This window comes from Ruditapes philippinarum, unplaced genomic scaffold (genome assembly GCF_026571515.1).
Source record: "Ruditapes philippinarum isolate M1 unplaced genomic scaffold, ASM2657151v2 ctg244_1_1_1_1, whole genome shotgun sequence".
NCBI lineage: Eukaryota > Metazoa > Mollusca > Bivalvia > Venerida > Veneridae > Ruditapes > Ruditapes philippinarum.
The window spans coordinates 159,064-178,985 of NW_026852350.1; the positions used below are offsets into that span (position 1 = coordinate 159,064).

The 19,922-nt window shown below is 28.7% G+C and overlaps 1 protein-coding gene across 7 annotated transcripts in view; it reads right to left on the reverse strand.

The window, feature by feature from the left end:
- The window catches only part of LOC132757782 (uncharacterized), a 77,972-nt gene that overhangs the window by 36,711 nt on the left and 21,339 nt on the right, over positions 1-19,922 (reverse strand). For all 7 annotated transcript variants that reach the window (XM_060749209.1, XM_060749226.1, XM_060749217.1 and 4 more), the window contains exon 2: positions 10,535-10,853. In XM_060749209.1, the coding sequence (XP_060605192.1) occupies positions 10,535-10,769 (235 nt within the window). In that variant the 5' untranslated portion in view covers positions 10,770-10,853. The remainder of the gene's footprint in view (positions 1-10,534; positions 10,854-19,922) is intronic.

The following is a 19,922-nucleotide window of genomic DNA, read 5'->3' on the forward strand; positions in this document are numbered from 1 at the left end:
TCACATTATTATAATTTTTTACCTTATGACATTTCAGGTAGAAGAAAAAAGCAAAGTCACGTGAAAAGAATATTTTATGCGTTTATCTTCCATAATCAAAAGCAAACAAAAACGCCACCCACATAAGCAAGTACTTGGAAGGAAACTGAGTATTATTCGGGTTTTCTTGTGCTTAACGGTGAAACCCCTGAACGTTTAAAATACCATTCAAACAATGAAACGTTTATATTTTATTCTAATTATATTATCACATCTTCATAACATTATAAATAAAAACAGCAGAAACAGAAACTCAGTAATACTGGGAAATATAAATTTGCTCTGAGAAATGTATTGGTACAGCATACTGATCATTTATTTAGAAAATAAGTCTGAATAAGTTTGACAATTATTTTAGAAAAAAAGAAGCAAAGACTTTGATAATCCTTTTATTCGCCTTTAAAATGTGTAAACCCACCGAATTCCCGTATGTTCAAAACTTTTGACATTTACAGTTAGTTAGATATTCACTTTGAGATGGCCCCCAGTGAGCGAATCAGCATAGCTATGTAGCTGACGTAGTTAATAAATAGTACATAGGGCATAATGGTTGACCTCGTTATGTTGTAGATTACACACTTGTGCTATAAAACATCTATAGATTTTGTGTACATGAATGGATTATTGGTGTAGCAAATAAATTTTTGCTAAAGTGATAAAAATAGTTTCATTTTACGCATATATTCCGATGCGTTACATGGATTTTGGATGTAAAAGGAAAATTAGGGCAGGCGAACGTTCAAAATGGCCGAAGAATGCGTCTTTTGTTGTACAAGCCTGAACAACACAACTATTTTTGTATATCGTTAGGTAGATTTTCTTCACTTCACAAATAAATGTAGACATTTAAAAATATTGATGCTTTTAAAGATTCCGTTAATAACAATGTTTTTTTTAAATATATAAATGCTTCACGCATAGCTTTAAATAAATGTGAAATATCTGTAAGGTGATGCCCGTTCTTGATGTCGAGTTCCGCTTAATTGGCAATAAAATGGAGATAATAAACGTATTTTTGGAGTTTGTTTTGGATACTTTTATGTTTTTTTATATTTTCTATGATTTGTGGATTAGTATGTCTACAGGTGAGTAGAATAATACATTCACATATTCATAGAATAATGTTTTCGATAATTTGAACGTGGAAACAACCAATGTACTCAATTTAAAACCGTCTTTTTGAGAACAATATAATACATACTACATATAAAATGGACGGCAATACAATGCGCCTCACAATTCTATAAAAAAAATCAAATAAATAATCATAAAAATATGATTGTTATGCACTTTTTACTCTGTAGTACAAAAATAAAAATTCTTCAATGTTGATACATTTAAATATAAAAAAAACTCAATTGCTGGCCAGTGTTTCAAAAAGTTTTAATCCTTCGATTTTCCTAAATAGCGGGTTATCTTTGGTTTCTACTTATAGATTTAATTCTTAGCAACAATTAAAAAATAATATTCTGAGGTAAGGGGAATGTTCCAACTAAATTGTGCATTAAATAGCTAATAAGTATTACAAGCAAATTCTTTAAGTTTCTTCCCTCATGTTATTTCAAACAACTCGGGAATAAATAGTTCCATTATAACTATAAGTATATACATTTTTTTAGAACTTAACCATAATAATAGACTGTCTAAAATAAAATAATTACAAATATTAAAGGACAGGGCAGAAACATGTTTTACATAGAAAATGCACAAATATTTTCACAATATTCAACCGTCTTAAAATTGTTTTGTTAGAATATTTCCTCCTGCTCAATCAACGCAAAGTAGTTCTAATGTAAAAACAATTATTTTTGTCACTTTGAAATTAATTATATCACGAATGAAAAATCTTCTTTGAGACTTCATTAAAATGACGCGTTTTGATAAGTACATATATATATATATACTTATACATTCTCACATTTCCATCATCAATTTTTTAAATTTTACCTAAATAATTGATTATTTAGTCAGCTAAATATTTATATGTTAAAACTGAAATCATATTTTGTATTATATTTTATCAAAACTGTATGCCAATATAAGGAAATAAAATGATATTCTGTTTCGAAACAAAACAAAAAAGCTCCTGTAATACTTACTTCATGAAGTTGTCGCATTATTACGATTAATTATAATATTATAAAAATCAAAAAGCCTTAACTTAATATTTCTGTTCATACTAAACACATGTTCTTCTCTTAATAGAGATTTTGAGAAAAACATATAAAATATTGGAAAACATATACATTCACAATAAAAATTATTTAATTATATAAATGACAAATAGCTAGAGCCTAACGGTCGACACATATAAAAAATATTCACCTTTACATTTGCGGACCTTCTCAAGTTTTCTTAAGGCTATGCTGTCAGATGTGTGTTAAGAATGTAAAGATTACATTAGAGATTTGAATCGAATGTCTAAATTTCCCATAGAGAATTATTCAATAAAAACTCGTCTCAGTTTATGACGGCCCAGACGTTTTTGTCAATCAAAAACGGATTTATAACTTTCAGAAAAAAATACACACTCATAAAGAACAACGAGTTAACACATATTTTTTTCTGAACAGGTAAAAGCACCGCATATATATCTAAATCATAAGCGGTTTGCCAAAATTATACGTAAGCAAGAATGAATTCCTAGGAATAAAAATACACATTTTATGGCATTCACATGTGCAAAATTATACTATCAGCCGAAGAAGGGGCGTCGGATATCTAAGACAAAAATGCTTTACAGATAAAAAATGACAAATGTATATCGTGCATGCGAATTACTTGATATTTATGATCTGGCCGAAGGTCGATAGAAAAACTATATCGGCCAAAGTACGTGTTGAAATGAAGAGTAATGTACATGTATATGCGACGTTGATTGTTAAGTACGGAATTATTCTCAATTAAAAACAATACACTTTTGATAAATCAACACTCACTAAGTTTTTCTTATTCCTATATTATTTTTACTTTCCTGCTTAATTGAAAATATGTCAAAACTATTATTTTTAATGACACTGTTGATATTTGGACATGAATTGTGAAAACTATGATTGTCGCAGTATGCATTTAATTCACCTTCTGTCCAAAAAATCAAAAATACAGACTCGTGTAAAAATTAAAAAGATTGTACACCCGTAAAAACCATTTGCATGTTGTAGCGTCAGTCTATTTCAAATTATACGAACGGCAACATTGCTTTGAACTCTTTTGGAGTTTATTCTTCATACTTTCAATAATTCCTTTCAACAATTAATTTTCTTATGAGGTCAATTCACTTTAATACTTAATTTGATTCATAATGCCCTTCATATCGAAAGGCCTAGTACCTTTCTTTAACACTCCTATAAATTCAAACCGAGATACCTCAAAACTTAATTTAAAAAAAAACATTTTTTTATGAAATGTTATTTTCACATGAATTATAATTATAATTTTGACTCAGAGAGACAAAATATGTAACGTTGTTCATATTGTAAAATAGTTAAATTTTGTCTGCCAAAAATAGTAATTTAAATGCATGTATTTTCTTTTGTTAACATTAATATGAAAAGTTTTATAAGTACTTTACTTAATATTCAAAATTAATTATTGTTCTTATAATTGATTCTAAATATATCTTAATATTAAACTTTTAAAAGCTGGCATAATCATATGCATGTAACATAGAAATATAAATAATATGATTATATAAAAAACAATCTTAAACGCTTCTCATTGCAATGAATGTCTCTTTTGACTTAGATTTTATAGTTTAATATAAGGGCGACAAAAGGACCAAAATTCAATTATTTATCACATCTCTTCTTGGAAATAAAACTTTTATACTCCCCAGAATTAAGAAGTTATTAGTTCGCTTGAATTTTAAACCCATTTAAAGTATTCCCTGTAGGAAAAGACAGAATACAATCAGAAAAAATCAATTTTGCTTTTTCCAGTATAACAGTTAGTAGAAAATAGTGTTGTATTTTTTTTCACATTTTCTATGTTACCGTATAAATTATTACAAGTGTGATAGAAACTAAAGAAACATGCGTTAGCAGTAAGTATTATCGAGAATAGAGTGTATCTACGTGCAAATTTTCCAAAGATATGATTCATTTTAAATAGCACACGATGCATTATGTTGAACCAACGTTTATTTTACATGTAATATGTATGCATAACAAACAAAACTGGTTTATTTTAACGGCAAGAGAACGCTGGCTTGTGCAGTAATTATACATGTCAGTGTGTGGCATGTGGTGGTAGGAATATCAGAAGCTCTTCAAATGAATGAAAACTGCTTATTTTCCTTCAGTTTTTATCAAACAAATATATTCATATTTTAAAATTAAAATAGCTAGATATTAAAAGGACGTAAATGCACTTATAGTTTCAAGTAATACATAAGAGGCATAATATCAACATACATGTTTGATGGGAAAAAAAATTGTATAAAATAGTAAAATAACTCATCGTCTGCGTTCGGGGAACATAGACCTCCTTTGTTGATCTCTTTGTTCATATGTATTTAATTTTGACGGGGAAAAATCTTAATTTACTTCCTTTTAAGAACAATTGTTCATGTTAAAAAATTTACACTTACTTAATAATGAAACCTCATTTTATAACAATCTTACAATCCGATATGTAATAGTATGAAAAAGTTAACAATTTTAACTCTTATTTTTACTTAAAGAAAAAGAGCATATGCATCTTTAGCATTAAGCATACCGAAAGTTAAACGACACTTCAATCTCCTTTAAATGTAGATAAGAAATTTGGTGGAAAGTTTCGTTTCGGAATTTCAACAAGATCATTATCAGCTAGAACTTAAATATATATATATTGTTTTTTTAGACCAAGTGCTCTAACTAAACAGAAAATATATGTCTACTCAGAAGTACTGCTGTTATCACTTGCGCTATATCGTAGAGTAAATAATATGAGTTATATAATCATATAGAATTTGTAAAAAATAAGTATACAATCATTATTTTATAGAGTACATAATTTATATGTATATATAAGACAAAATAAGATAAAAATTCAACCGCAAATTGTTGCCATGTAAAATCTTTGAACAGGGGAATCTCTTTAGAGCACTGAAAACACAAGTAAGTTGGTAGGCAAAGCATTCTTGGTTCGACAGAGTCTGTAGAAAGTGTAACATCATTTAAGCCCTCTAGCACCGGCTTAATCTATATCTTATATTTAACATTTAAGTATTGGAATCAACAGAAAAATATAAACAGGGCTTTTTTGTTAAAGCCGTCACATTTTAAGTGTGTATTTCAATAAATAAATTGATATCTACTTCGTTAAACAAGAAACGTAGGACATGTACACTCGCCGTAAAATCAAGTTCACTCATTTATGCTTTCGAAATTTAAAACTAGAAATAAATATTAATATAGGTAATATAGGTAAGTTGGCACGACACAGAAACACGAATTTTGAAGTATGTATATCTTGTTACACATATTATAACATATAATTAAACAGTTATTGAATATATCGATTATATATGAGGTTTGTAGTGTTAGCTGAGCTGAATAAGAAAAGAAATACGGTGTTCGTGTATTAAACACGCAAACTCGGCAGCTTAATTTATCATAAGACTGGAGGAATATATATAATTCTAAATGGCAAATGTCATACAATAATTGAACTAAAACTGAGTATATTAATTTGTTTATTCTTTATATAATATAAAACATTCAGAAATGATTAAAAGGCTACACAGAAAACCGTTTCTTATAGAAAAGTAAACATTTTTTTATCAGATTTGGTTTCAAATGTTATGTGAAGTTACATTGATCTAGTATGATTTGAAATTACAACGCTTTAACTATGCCTTTTAGTCAAATTCACATAACATTAAAAAAAAGATACATTTAGAATAAGTTTGTCTTATGAATTATCTAAAAATATTGATTATTAAAAACACTATGCAGTTCAAAATCATATAAACTGGAGTATAGTTTTTATATAAAAGTTTATATTGCAATTAAATAACAGCTTATAAAACTCTTGAAATAAAAAACAATTACATATGAAAGGTTTGGAAAGAGGAAACTCTTTTTTTCCTTGTGGTTAATAGTGATATATGTGTTAAAATGCGGTTGACTTGCACAACAAAACCCCCCAAATATCGTTAAAAATGTAAGATGTCAATATTGATCAGAGCATAGCAGACGCCTTGACAAAAATATGAAAAAGGTGCAAAAAAAAACAGTCATTGCTGCTTGCCCATGAACAGCAAAAAGAAATTCAAGTAATATTTGCAAATAAATTTATATAAATCATTTGTTATATTACTTTTGTCCATCTTTTACAAAATTGTTCGAACGACAAAATATAGATCATTCTAGAAATGAATTGAAATGTGGCTAAAATGACTACAAAATATACAAGTTATCGAATATTTTATAGATATAGAGTTAATTGTTGCTTTTTCTATGACAAGTGACTTTTTACGTCGCGGGTGGGCCATATTCTTCAGAATTGATGTCTTATCGATTTATATTTTCCAGCTTTACGGTGCCTTGTGCGAAAGTATTAATTCGTACTTGACAACAGAAGTCCTTGGGGAAAAACTAAACTCTACGGTAGGTTATGTTTCTCTTTTTATGAAAAGAGAAATGCCAAAGTATTTTTTCTAGAACGAAATTATATATTCATAATATGTAAAATGAAGTAAAAGTGTTACGGAAAAGAATTGATTTCGTTTAGTATTCGATTGCTCAGCTGAGGTCATAATGAGTACGTTTTTAGTTTATGTAATTACTTCTTCTGCTAATGGGTTTATTACCTTAAAAAAAACAATCAGAAAGAAGAATAAAATGAATTGCTCATATTCATATGTCAAAGATAAATTACGTGTTGCACATGCTTAAGCTATTCAATTACCAGTTATTTTTTATTGATTAACTAGTATTGCAAATTAGTTTGCTTCAAAACGAATTAAATTACTTAATCTAATCGTAAATTAATTCCAATAAGATTAAAATTATCAAATAATGATCGTCTAGTACATATTCAACATTTATTTGTAAGTAGAATTATTTCAATAAATAAAATACTTAAAACAGTTTTATTATAAATTAAATTAATGAACTTAATGATTGTTAGTATAAAAATGCATACACGTTCTTTAAACTTCATTTCACGCTAAACTTCTCAAAGTCTCAGTAATTGCTTGCTAAGATATAGTCAAACAATGTGTTGAAGAATCTATATGATTTCACTGTCAATCTATTGAGTGTCAGCTTTTGTCAAGTACCGGAAGTTCATATCACAAATATTCAATTCTCATTCGGTCTCAATATTACTACTTAGATTATTTGAATATTTTTTCATCATATGTTAGTTAAGAAGTGTTATACGAGTGTTATTTCCTCAAAGATAAGCTAATTTTATCAAAGTTACCAGAAGAGAAAGCTCCAAAAAGAAGCAATAACAATTAAACATGGGTAATTAGATTATATCCTTTAACATGTCAAAGATTGCCGCCTTAAACCCGGACGCAACTATGGATTAAAAACCAATGTATGTTTGCAGATGAGAAATAACTTATCTGAATGACCACGGTAGCATCTGTCGCCATATTGATTTTTTATTTCAGTTTTAATTTAGCATAAAAATGACCGACAGAAAGAGTGTCGCCTTCGTATCCGTTTAATTTTTCTGAAAGACCAGCCGCCATCACTTTATCAATATTTCACAAGTTCACCATTTTTTCTTCTTGGATCTGACATTTTATATCAAAAACTGTCATATTAATGAAGGAAATAATCCGTTAAGAAACTACATATGTATCTTAATTAGCATTTAAGACCTCACTAACTTTTTAACATTCGTTTCATCATTTTGTTATAAACAATAAAGATCTGAAAAAGCTTATGTTATATAAGTTTATATATTTTCTTCTCTATTACACAGGCTTTTCTTTGCAGAACAATGTAATTAAAAAACAAACTTTTAATTATAAAACTAAAGTTCAGGAAAAATCCAGATAAGAGTACATCCAGAACGCATAAACTTAAAGTAGATTGGTCTACAATGGTCACATTTTCCATATAGATTAAACAAAAAAAAAGTTATCATTTGGATAATCCTTCAATTAATTGCTTGAAAAACAATGTTGATAGAGTTTTAAGTGATTACGTATGAAAATTTACATAATGAATAATAATATTTTGTTCTAGAACATTTTATAATCTGCTGTAGCATCAATATATATTATATCAGATCATGTATCTCACATTTACAAACATCATACATATATAATTATTTCGTGGCTTGATGTCAAGGAACTAAATACCATCAACATAAGTATCGCATACCTTCCACATTTTAGACAAATTCACTTAAATAGCTTTTAAAAATGTATCTAAACTAAACAGGACATTTCAAAGCGTTTACAATTATCGAAAAAATTAATACAAACACAATATACGAATGTTTAAATAGAAAAAGTTAGATCTATTAAATGATTGTATGAAACTTAAAAACAATTCTGCTTAGGCCAGAAGAGTAAGAATATATAAAAACAGTAAAAACTAACATTTTTCTGAGCTCAAAAGTTGAACCTTTATTATGTAAATAGAATAAACATTAAAACAGTTTTACTTTACTTAATCGTAATTTTATAACACATTAAAGTCTAAATTATCGAAAGGAAAATTCTTTTAAAGAAGTACATACATTCTGAAGATCTGTGAAATCTTTCGAACACCAAATTTAATACCGTTAAAACATCATTCTTTAGTTTCAATATTCGAACACAATGCATATGTACTTCAAAAATAAAAAAAATATGTAACAAATTTAAACCCAAGTCTTAACTTTGGCATAACAAGATATATGTCTTTTCTATGTCCGTTTCGTTCTTTCGTTATTGAGTTTAAATGAGATAAGTAATGCGGTAAAATATATACAATACGTCTCCGAAAGACTAACATAAAAGCTACAAAGGCACATAAAAGATGATATCATCGACGCCAGTTAAGTTTTTACCGTTTCCTGAGTTCTATTATTTTATCACCAATGCGTTCTTGGTTCTTAAGATTGGTTGTTGTGCTCTTATTTTTCTTGGAATAGTCTCTTCGTTTAATAAATAAATTGTTCTTAAGTATCAATTATTTTACGAAAGTGAAAAAGCGGATATTTTAAGAACCTATGCTTCAATTGCTAAAATTACAATGAGAATGCTATTTTGTTTCGACATAAAAATATAAGAAACTTTCCCTGCTCGTTCTAACGGGGGTATTCTTTAAACAAGGTACTTATTCAAAATACAGATAAGTTTTAGTTCTTTTGTGGTGCCATACTTAAAACATGCGTGCTTGTTGCCGATTGTCCGTAAATTGGCACATATCTGTTTTAAATTATTTGAGCTATAATGAAACGGTTTTAGGTCATTGTCTCTTTTGAACCCTTCAGAGATAAGATCATCCAGTAAAATTCGTGAACACGTCTAGTCAGACAGAAATACAGTCTAAAAACGTCATTTATCAAATTTTCTACTTGGGTTTTTTATGTAAGAGTGACGAATCAAATAAGTTATATGTTACTTTTTTTAAATGATTCAAAGTTATATTGGCTTTGTATCTGTAACATTTTCGAAAAGAGAAAAATAACAGAAGTATAATAAGTGATTATAAACATTGAAATACACTCGAAATTTATGTGAATTCAGATTAAACTTTCATTTGTGAAATAAGGACGCTTTAGCGACGTTGTTTTTCCCGACTTTCTGTCAGAATATTTAAATTTTTGCATAATTTACAATATGCATTGTCAGTGATTGAAAACAATCACGTTTGTTTCTTTATAAATTGTACCATTTGTGGTACTCTTAATACTTCATCTGTTTCCGTTCTATTTATGACATATTGTACAAGAATGATACATACTAATTATGGCTTTCAAATTGAATGTTATAATTCTAATATGATGCTGATTGCATTTTGTGACGACCTCTGGTGCCATGGAAATTTTAGTATAGATTCATAATAAAAATAATGACAACAGAGTGAATGGGTGCCTTATAATGTTGTATGTAAAATAGTATATCACAAGAAATATGTTTGAGAAAAATTTAATCGCTATCACGTCATTTGGACAAACCGTTAATATTGGCTTTGTTGCTACATTGTAAGTATATCAAATCAATTTTTTATTCCTTATTGATAAGCATATTTCCATGTATATTTTTAAGAAAAAAATCGAAAGTTTCACTTCAATGAAGTTTGAAGAGAGCAAAATAATAGATAAATCTGAACTTATAACTGCATTGATGTTTAATAAAAAGGAATATTTAAAAATGGTGTCAAGAGTTAAATTACCAGAGATCTTATATTCTGTTTTAGTGTTGTTTTATGATGAAAATTAGACATATCACTCCAACGAGAATCAATAAATTAGACAATAGGTATGTCCATAAAAATAGCCATGAAAAAACCACATAACTCTGTCATCATGTTGCTATAGACTTTAAAAATATTACCTGTAGGTGGTAGACCAGATGATGGTAGAAATCTGCTAGCATACTGCTGGAGGGTAGTAGGTGATGCCGACCTTGACAGTTCAGATCCCGAAGCTGAAAGTTGGCTCAAACTCGAGTCCGCTGCTGAAAATGTGACTGACCCAAGCTGTCCGAGAGACCCTGCCGATAAAGATCCAAGCAGTCTCGACCTTTCAATAGCTGTCAAATCCACTCTGCCTTCAAGGTGATGAGCCATTGTAACTTAGCAACCTTTAATTCTATTTCGTCTGCACCAGTTCTTCCCCATGTTTACTCTCGATAAGTTATTTGAAATATCCCTCTGGAATTTAGAAAAGACAATCTTAAAAAGAATTATACCTTGCGAAATGTTTTTTCCCTATCACAAATATAGCTATAATATTCATTCAATTGTTCATTTTGTGTTTCGATTTTTTGAATCCCGTACATTGTAATATTCTCTCATACAAAGACTGTGATGCGGGAATGTTTGTAATTCTATATTCCGATCAAGTAATGTATCATACATTTTCTACAATCATTTTTAAAACTTCTTCTTTTTTCAAACTCATTAATTTTTATGTACATTAGTCCCCTTCTGTTAACAACGTCTATTGAGAGTCCTTAAGAGACAGATAACTTGGGAATATGAATACAGCAATATTCATAAGTTTCACTATCACTTGCAAAGGCTTACGAAATCCATGAAAGAGAAACAACACATTCTTGTTTAACTTTTGATGCACAAATACTTGGACGGGTAGCGCCCAAAACAACGCTTATAATGTTCAGCCTTATGCCTAAATGAACATTAAACCATGCACCACTTCTCTAAACCAATGTTTAGCTATTTGATAAACATACACTTTGTACAATAAAGGTATAATTTTCCCCGTAAAAGAAACCAAAAAGCAATAAAGTATCCCTGACGTTACAAATTGTATTCTTACTTCAGATAAAAATCTTTAAACTTATTGCCTATACCCCTTTCATATAATTTATCTTTTTTAAACATACATGTGGCCAATAGCTGGCATTTGCTTTCTAATCTCTAAATTTCCGCGTGTTTTCATTTTATTTCCCGCACATTTCAAAAGCGTTGCTAGAAAATAAAAGCTTTATGACCAGCTAGTTGCTTAATGCGTTGGCAAAAAATCCACCGAGTTTAATCCCTGCTTTTCGCTCGATACTTTTTCTAAATTATGCACCGTTTTAACAAAAATCCTTTTTGATACATGTAAGGTGTTTTTATGTTTTATATTAGTAAACTTTCAGAAGGTATTGTGCTTCATATATTTGCCATATTTCTGATTCGATAAATGTTTATTTGAGGAACTATACTTTTCTAAAAAAAACATATCTAACAAATATAAGGAATTTAACTTTGCTTTTCTTAAGACGAAAACAGAAATAGTGCAGTTAGTTAAACCTTAACGTATTTGATGAAGACAAGTTTACATATGCAAACAATTATGTTATCCATTAATTTTATTTTACGTGCAATTATTAAATATACGTTTTTCATTCTGCCGACAATATGATTAGTTATATACTGCCGAAAAATATGTTTAGTTGATTTGCCGCTGCTACATATATTTGATTTGAAAATACTACCATATTACTAACTGATAAAACACTAGACTAATCTTTTATTCATTGACGAACATTACTGATAGGAATTAAAATTACTTTGTTCATAAAAAAAAAAAGAAAAAAAAACACAAAAAACACGAGGATTTTTATATGATGACATTGTGCATGTATAATTGCCTTCTTGATGTATTTGAGTCTGAGATGACAACTAACATGATATTAATTTTCTGAAGCTTAGATAAATACACGCATCATTTGAAATGATAAAAGGTACATTTTCTCTGAAGATTAAACGTAATATTGGAGCTGAGAAGGGTTTGTGATCAATTTTAGGCAATTAATATCAGGGTTTGTGATAAATTTTAGGCAATTAATATCAGTTCAATTACTATGTTTACTTAACATACATGCTATTTAAGTTTACTTCAATTGATTTGTATACCGTGATTTAGATTTAAGAAGAAAATATACATTAAATGACATAAGGCACACTTTATATGAACAATTTGTAAAATATCATAATGAAAATGATCGTTACTATCCAAATAAAGATGTGAACTTTCTAATGATTCGTGTCTTGCAATGATGACTTTTTAAAAAAAAATACACAACTACATAACTCTAAAGGTCCAGTTTAAACGAATACACTAAGTAAGAAACGAAAAAAAACTAAGTATATATAACACTTTTTAATTTCTAGTTTTATTGATATACATAGATTTGACGAATACAATTTGATTCTATTTTCAGACGCTTGGCTCTCTAAAACATATAAACCTATAAATAAACAACTTCATTATATCAAAATAACTATAAATTTAAAACATAATTGTGTGCTAGCATTGCTTCCATTGTTTTTAATTACACAATCAAAAGAGAGCTACATTATCGAACTTTGTAATTCAAGTACAACAATTTGAAATGTACGATTTCTTATACATAAAAAAATAAAATCGTCTTGCGCAACGCATCCCATTTAATTTGAATTTATGCATCAATGAAAAAAATGGCACTTTTGAAACGGCAGGAAAACTCTTTTTGAGGAAAGAAATCGGCTTAATTTGATGGTTTCAATTCATGATTCTATGACATTAATGTGTCAAAATGTATTATTAATGTTCTTTTTAAAATGCAAGTTGTATTTCACCTGTGAGTTTTGAATTTGAAAGGGAATCTTCAATAGTGTATTAGAAAACGACTTAATTGTAAAACTTTGTTAAATTGAAGAGATTTGTTATTTGTCTGTTTCTGTCAACTGTAGATAGTCAAATCATTTATTGTTTCATATTTCTTCAAATAGATAAATTATATCAAAGCAGAGACCAGACGCATTGAAGAAAAGCAAACATTTTCATTAAAATATTCCTCATAATGTAATATTAAAACTGAAAAAAAAAGGAAATTAAAGGCGATTTGCTGGTTACTTGTCCTTCACTATACTTCTTAACATGCAATACAATTTATTGGAGTAATTTCTCTTGATTAAAGCTGTGTTTAAGAATACAAGTTTCATGGAACAAAAGCACAAATTTGATATTAAAGTGTACATCAAACGGAACGGATATCCATATAACTATGCCATAATCGTAAATGATTTCATATAAATAGCGTGTTTATGTATTCGAACGAGATACAATATAACGATTATCAATAGCTTGTCTAAAATTCTTTTATTGCTAATGTTACAAAAGTGGTGACATAGAAAATTATGATGACACTAGCATGACTACGGCCTAAAATATCAGCAGTATGCCCATAGGACCCAAATCCTGGCGACAGAATGTCCAGTTGTTTCTTCATGTAACGGCATTTACAAATGTAAAAACATTTTCTAAACATGGGAACAGCTATGCGGGTTATATTCATAAAAACACTTAAAAGACAACATGCTTTGAAATAATGTATAAAAGCAAATCGTGCGTATGCAAAGCCTGTTTAACTGTAAATATAAGCTATTTCTCATCTGCAAATACAAGTTTGAATTGCTTTTCTTTATTTAAGAATGAGTACAAGTAGATGTTTAATAATTCAACATTTAACATATCTCGTAAATTATTACTGAGTTATATACATCACTAAACAAACACTTGAACATATTGTGCGATACTTCTTTTATGCATATCGCTTGTACTTACATTTCTGCAGCGAGTTTGGCGAATATGATTTGTTCAATAAATACTAGTTTGTGATATATCAATATAAATTTAAGAAAATTACATTGGGCTTAGTCAAATGTTACTATGGTCAGGTTTCAACTAACTAACTTATACCCGACAACGAATTTGTAATGGTTATGATACTGCTATTGATTTCGGCTAAAGTTTTGTGTGCTTTTTGTTGTTGCTGATTTTTTATATTTTACAAAAAAAATACATATTAACATGGAATTAATACAGAAAATAATTCAAAATAATCCACAAAAAAATGTAATCATATTTCATATTGTCTTTTAATGTTATTATACATGTACTCGTATTTTTAAACAAAACATTTAATAAAAAAAATATGATGATGATTCATTTATAATTTTATTTGTATCTTTATTTTTTCTTATTTTTGGTGGCTTTTTTTCATATTTTTTTTATCTTTTTAATTTTATTTTATTACCAATATTTTCTTGTCTTAACCCATAACAAAAAAAAATGAATTTTCAACAAGATTCATTAACATCACCCTGCGTCCATGGTTTTGTATAAATTTTGGCAAAAAGTAATATTTCTTACTTAAAAATATCTCAATTTCATATAACGCTAAAATACAAATGTAATACATGATCTTGAGACGTAAATACAAAATACGAGTACTTTACATTGAATGAGTCCAAAGGTTTCTTTTCTTAACGCGTACAATCTTTTTTGTAATAATTAAACATTTAGTTTTGCAGGCTATAAGAATAATTCTTTCAAAAACCACCGTTACATGTAACCCAACACAAGCATAAATATACAAAAACTTACTCCGTCCTTTTCACAATTTCGTTTTCTACCCAGACCAAACTAACCTAAAGAACAAACTCCAAAATATCAAAATTAAGATTAATGTAATGTAAGGGAAGAAAAGTAAAAAACATCTTTGATGTAAAAACTCAGATCCACATGAAATGCCATTCATCGCATCTGCTAGAATATAAAATACACATGCAATAACAGCATGGTGTTCTCGCGTGCTTCAAAAGCTTCCAATGAAATTTATTCCGGTCCTTATTTCTGGGCAGCTTTCGCAGTAATCACTATTTTATTAATAATGAATATTTAGTGATGGGGATCTGCTCGTGGCATAAATGTTTTATATTCACGTGCAGAAGTTTTGAGACATTGGATGTTTAAATTAGCAATCTTTATATCAAATTGAATTAGTACCTACTAAGACTCAAAGAGAAACAATGATTAAACGTATATTGTGAATATTAAGACAAAGTGTTATTTTTTTTTAAACTTGAGTAAACTCCTTATTTTATATATTTACCGAAATAAATGCATCCTTAATAAATGTAGAAAATTACATATGTATATACATTTTTATATTATTAAGGATGTAATTCCTTCGATATCAAAGACTAATACATTTATATATTATTATGTACTTTTGTAATTATTATATCATTAATTAATATTTTTAGAACCAGAGCCATTATCAATTTACTATCTTTCGAAACAAGCACGTTCTTATTATACCTCCAACTCCTTGGTTCCCACTCTTGACAGAATAAATGCACGCAGTAAAGCTGGAAGTTCGCCATATGACCTTTACTATGTCGATGTGACATAGAAGCCAGCTAATCAAATCCTTGTTACATAACCAATATATGAATTATTTGTCAAACTTTATAATTATATTAGCTTCAATATTTAAAATAATTTATTGACAAATAATTGAAAGTTTCTTAGAATTCTCACAATCAATATTAACTAAACTAAACTCAAATGTTTTGAATGTTTATATGTTTATTTAAAAAGATGAATTTGTTTATAATTTAACAAAAACCTTTGCATTTGAAGGTTCATTAACGCTGACTTTGCAAGTGAGAAGTATTTGTTATCACATAAAAATGAATAGCTTTAATCTACTATATAATGGACGTCACTTCACAACAAAACTATAAGCATGTTCTACATAATTAAATGTACAAGAATTGCTTCTCCTCGCAACTCAAAAACCTTCAAAAAATGTTAAAAAAGTCCAAATCTAGATACAGCTGAAACGGTGTACTCTGAACTAAAGTTACATTTTGTACGCACACGTACTTCTATCCGGACTTAATAAAGCTCCCAAACGCTCCGGAAAATTTGCGAATTTTAGATTACAAAATCAATTACTTGATAAGCAGGCTAATGTGTGTGAACATCATTTCTCCACCCACTTCAAGTCAAATATCTCTAAGAATTACTCCGATAGCGAAACAGTCGCAGAAAAGCCTTCTGTTACCAAAGATAAAATTGCGTGAAAAAAAAGTATTTCTATTTAGACATGTTTGTAAATGCATTACAAAATATAATGTTTTAAGGCAAACAAAAATGTTCTCACTTAATGATTTTTTAGATTCTTATTAAAACATTAAAACATTAACCTCTTTGTTAAGACTTCTATCACATTTTGTACGTTTTAAATTTACGTTATTTTAGTTTCCGAATGACATGATGAAAAACAATGTATTACAAAAAAGGGCAAACTTATATATGTGAAATGCTAAGGCATGCGTTACATGTTTCAGTCCAGTAACCTTGTATTACACCGATTGATAAAAATAAAATCCAATAACCAATGTACTCTTAAGCACACACGCGAACTTTGGCAACTCACATATTTTTTTTAAACATAAATAAGATATGCTTCTCTTGACTTCATGAATTCAACTGAAAAAAGTATAGATATGTAAATTTTCCTCCGCGTCAATTGAGAACCGTGTAGATATGCAAATTTTCCTCCGCATCAAATAACATTTCAATTGCGAGAATAGTTAATTCACGTATTAACATTTCGTTTTCTTCTAATTACACATATACGTTTTCTACCTTCATTTAGAAACCGTTTAATAACCATTTCCCCTATTTTTAATCGGTTTACCATTGATTTTTCCCGAGAGTATTGCGCTATTACGTATGTAGGTTAGCTTACATAGACTTATTATAAGACGTAAATAAAAACCTTAGCAAAAAATAGAAACGGATTCCTGAAGCGGATTTAGTGCTGTTTTCCAAACAAAAAGCCTCTATTAAGCGTGCAGAACGAAGTTTCTTTTCTTTGTAAGAATTTCATACTTGCCTATAGCAAAATGTTCATATTTTTGCTTTAAAATAAATATATCACATATAACTATAAAAACGATGACAATTTGTCGCCAGTTAATTGAAAATAATATACATGTATTGCTATCATTCCGGCGAAATATTACAAATCATATAAATGCATAAATACACCTAAAATGCCATGTATGTTTATGTCTATCACACATTCTTACTATTTCAACTAGTTTCTTACTATTGAAGAAAACAATGTCTTTGAATTCCGCAAGTAGTAACAGAACTGATAATATATTTTTATTTTAACGTTAGTTTACATGTAAATCTTTTCTCCAAAATTCACTAAAACTACCCTAAGTTAGCTTGTTCCCATTAATCTAAATATATCCAGTGTCCTTTTTTGTAAAATAGAAATTCGAATATTGATAAAATTTATCATTGCAAAAACTAATATGCACAAGATAGCATGTCCTTTTTTATTTTATGTTTGTTCAATTGATAACCTCCTTTTAAAATCATATTTACATTATCTAGACGTAAAGGATGAAGTTAATGTAAATGAACGTGTTATCTTAATATCACGGTCCAATCCAAACACAGAAATGAGCACAAAAAGACCATACGATGGAAATGCCTATGGCTTGATTTTTTTTTCACAGAGGAACGTACATTTAATTTAGTACGCGCTGGAACAGAGAATGGATAAACATTATTATTCTGATGATTTAGGAAACGAGTGTCTACAATTTGTATCATATATAAAACATACTATTTTTACAGGTTTTCTCTTTCCATAGATTAAAAGTGCATAAAGCTTTGTCTGATGAAATATTTTTTATAAAATTTCATAAAAATAAAAATTGTGTTGTTTTCATGAGCTATTTCCAGTAGGTTTGACGACGATTTCACGCATTTCCCACACGCTTTCGATAAAGTATACTGACAAATTTCTTTCAGTCTTGATTTTATTGTGTAATTATTTTAATCACAACCTACACAATAATTTTACAATCAACAGAAAGGAAATATACAGCTTTTTTCTCCTTAATTTGTTTGTGTGGTTTATATTCTTCTAACAAACAGGTTGGTTATTTTTGAGTAATGTTCGCTTATTATAGTAAAATAGCTGATGACAATGTGTAAATTTTTTTTGTATGATCTTTTTTATACAATAATCAAATTAAGATCCAAATTAATTCTAGTCCTATAAAGAATGTATATGTTTCATTTTCGATCTTTCTTCATTGACCAAACGATAAATAAATATTTCAAACACGCGCTCAAATAAACATTTAAATTAAATTGTTCAGTATTCAGATTAGAAATTAAAAGAACAACTAATTATCACGATTTTGACATTATTATTCTTCATCAATCTCTTTGTCTTGATAAAATCCACATTGCTTATAGACGTTTTTAGAATGTTTGCCTCTGTTTATAGAAACAAGAACAACAAATTCAGCTGGTCGATAATAATTTCGTCGTTTATTTGTTTTCAGGCGAATAGTTAAATACCGAGTAAGCATATTGCCTCATTAAGTTAAAGTGGCTTTGACAATAAATTAAAAATTAAATTGAATTGTAAATTATATTAGTTTCGCGGTTTTATTGTTGAATAATAGTTTTATTTACATTAATTCGGCAGCCGACTGTAGAATGATAACGGATTTCGTTTAGTCATTATATTGGAAGGTGGAATACAGAATATTATGTACCAGCAAACACTTTCCAAGTGTCTGTTTGGCAAACAAACTGCAACTGCTATAGTTCTGTTCAGTATTTAGAAACGGAGAAGTCTGCAGTTCTACTTGGAATTATCTGTAAATAATGCACGGTTTTTAAGTAGTTTATATAAATAATCTTAAACAGAATGCAACATCGCAAAAACCAACACTTTCCTCATTAAATACAAAATGTGTCTATTGTAGATAATTTGTACAAGCAAAGCAGTGTTTAATCATAACTAAAAGTTTTTAGCATTGTCTATTCGCGGTGGCAAATCCAATGAGTAGAATATTCTTGAAACCTGTTTTGTCAGGTAAATGTTAGGAACTATATACCCGATTTAGCATTAATTTATTATCTCTATAGATTGAGTCGCTTATTATGCACGAAGTCAACTGACTTAAAAACATTAATTTGCTATTGATTAGTAGGCTGAGTTGGGTAAAAGATATGGTGAAACATTGTAATGAAAAATCTATATAAACAGAATATATAATCACAAATATGATAATTTTCCGGGGATCTTTAATAGAAAAACCATGTATCTTTTGTTACAAGCTGTATAAGCTAATGTTCTAAAACATTATTCAACTTACATTTCGCTCCGAGTACTAACACATGCGACGCGTACAACATAGCCATGGAGATCTAAACGAAAAGGTACACACCGTGGATAGATTCTCGAGATGCCCTGTATTAGTTTCCTCTTAATACTCCTAGAACCATTAATCACTGTCAGGAAATTATCATTTCGACATTTAATGTATTATCCAACACTACACGAACCTAAATATCCAAGCTGAGTTAATTTATGAAACTATGCATAACATGGG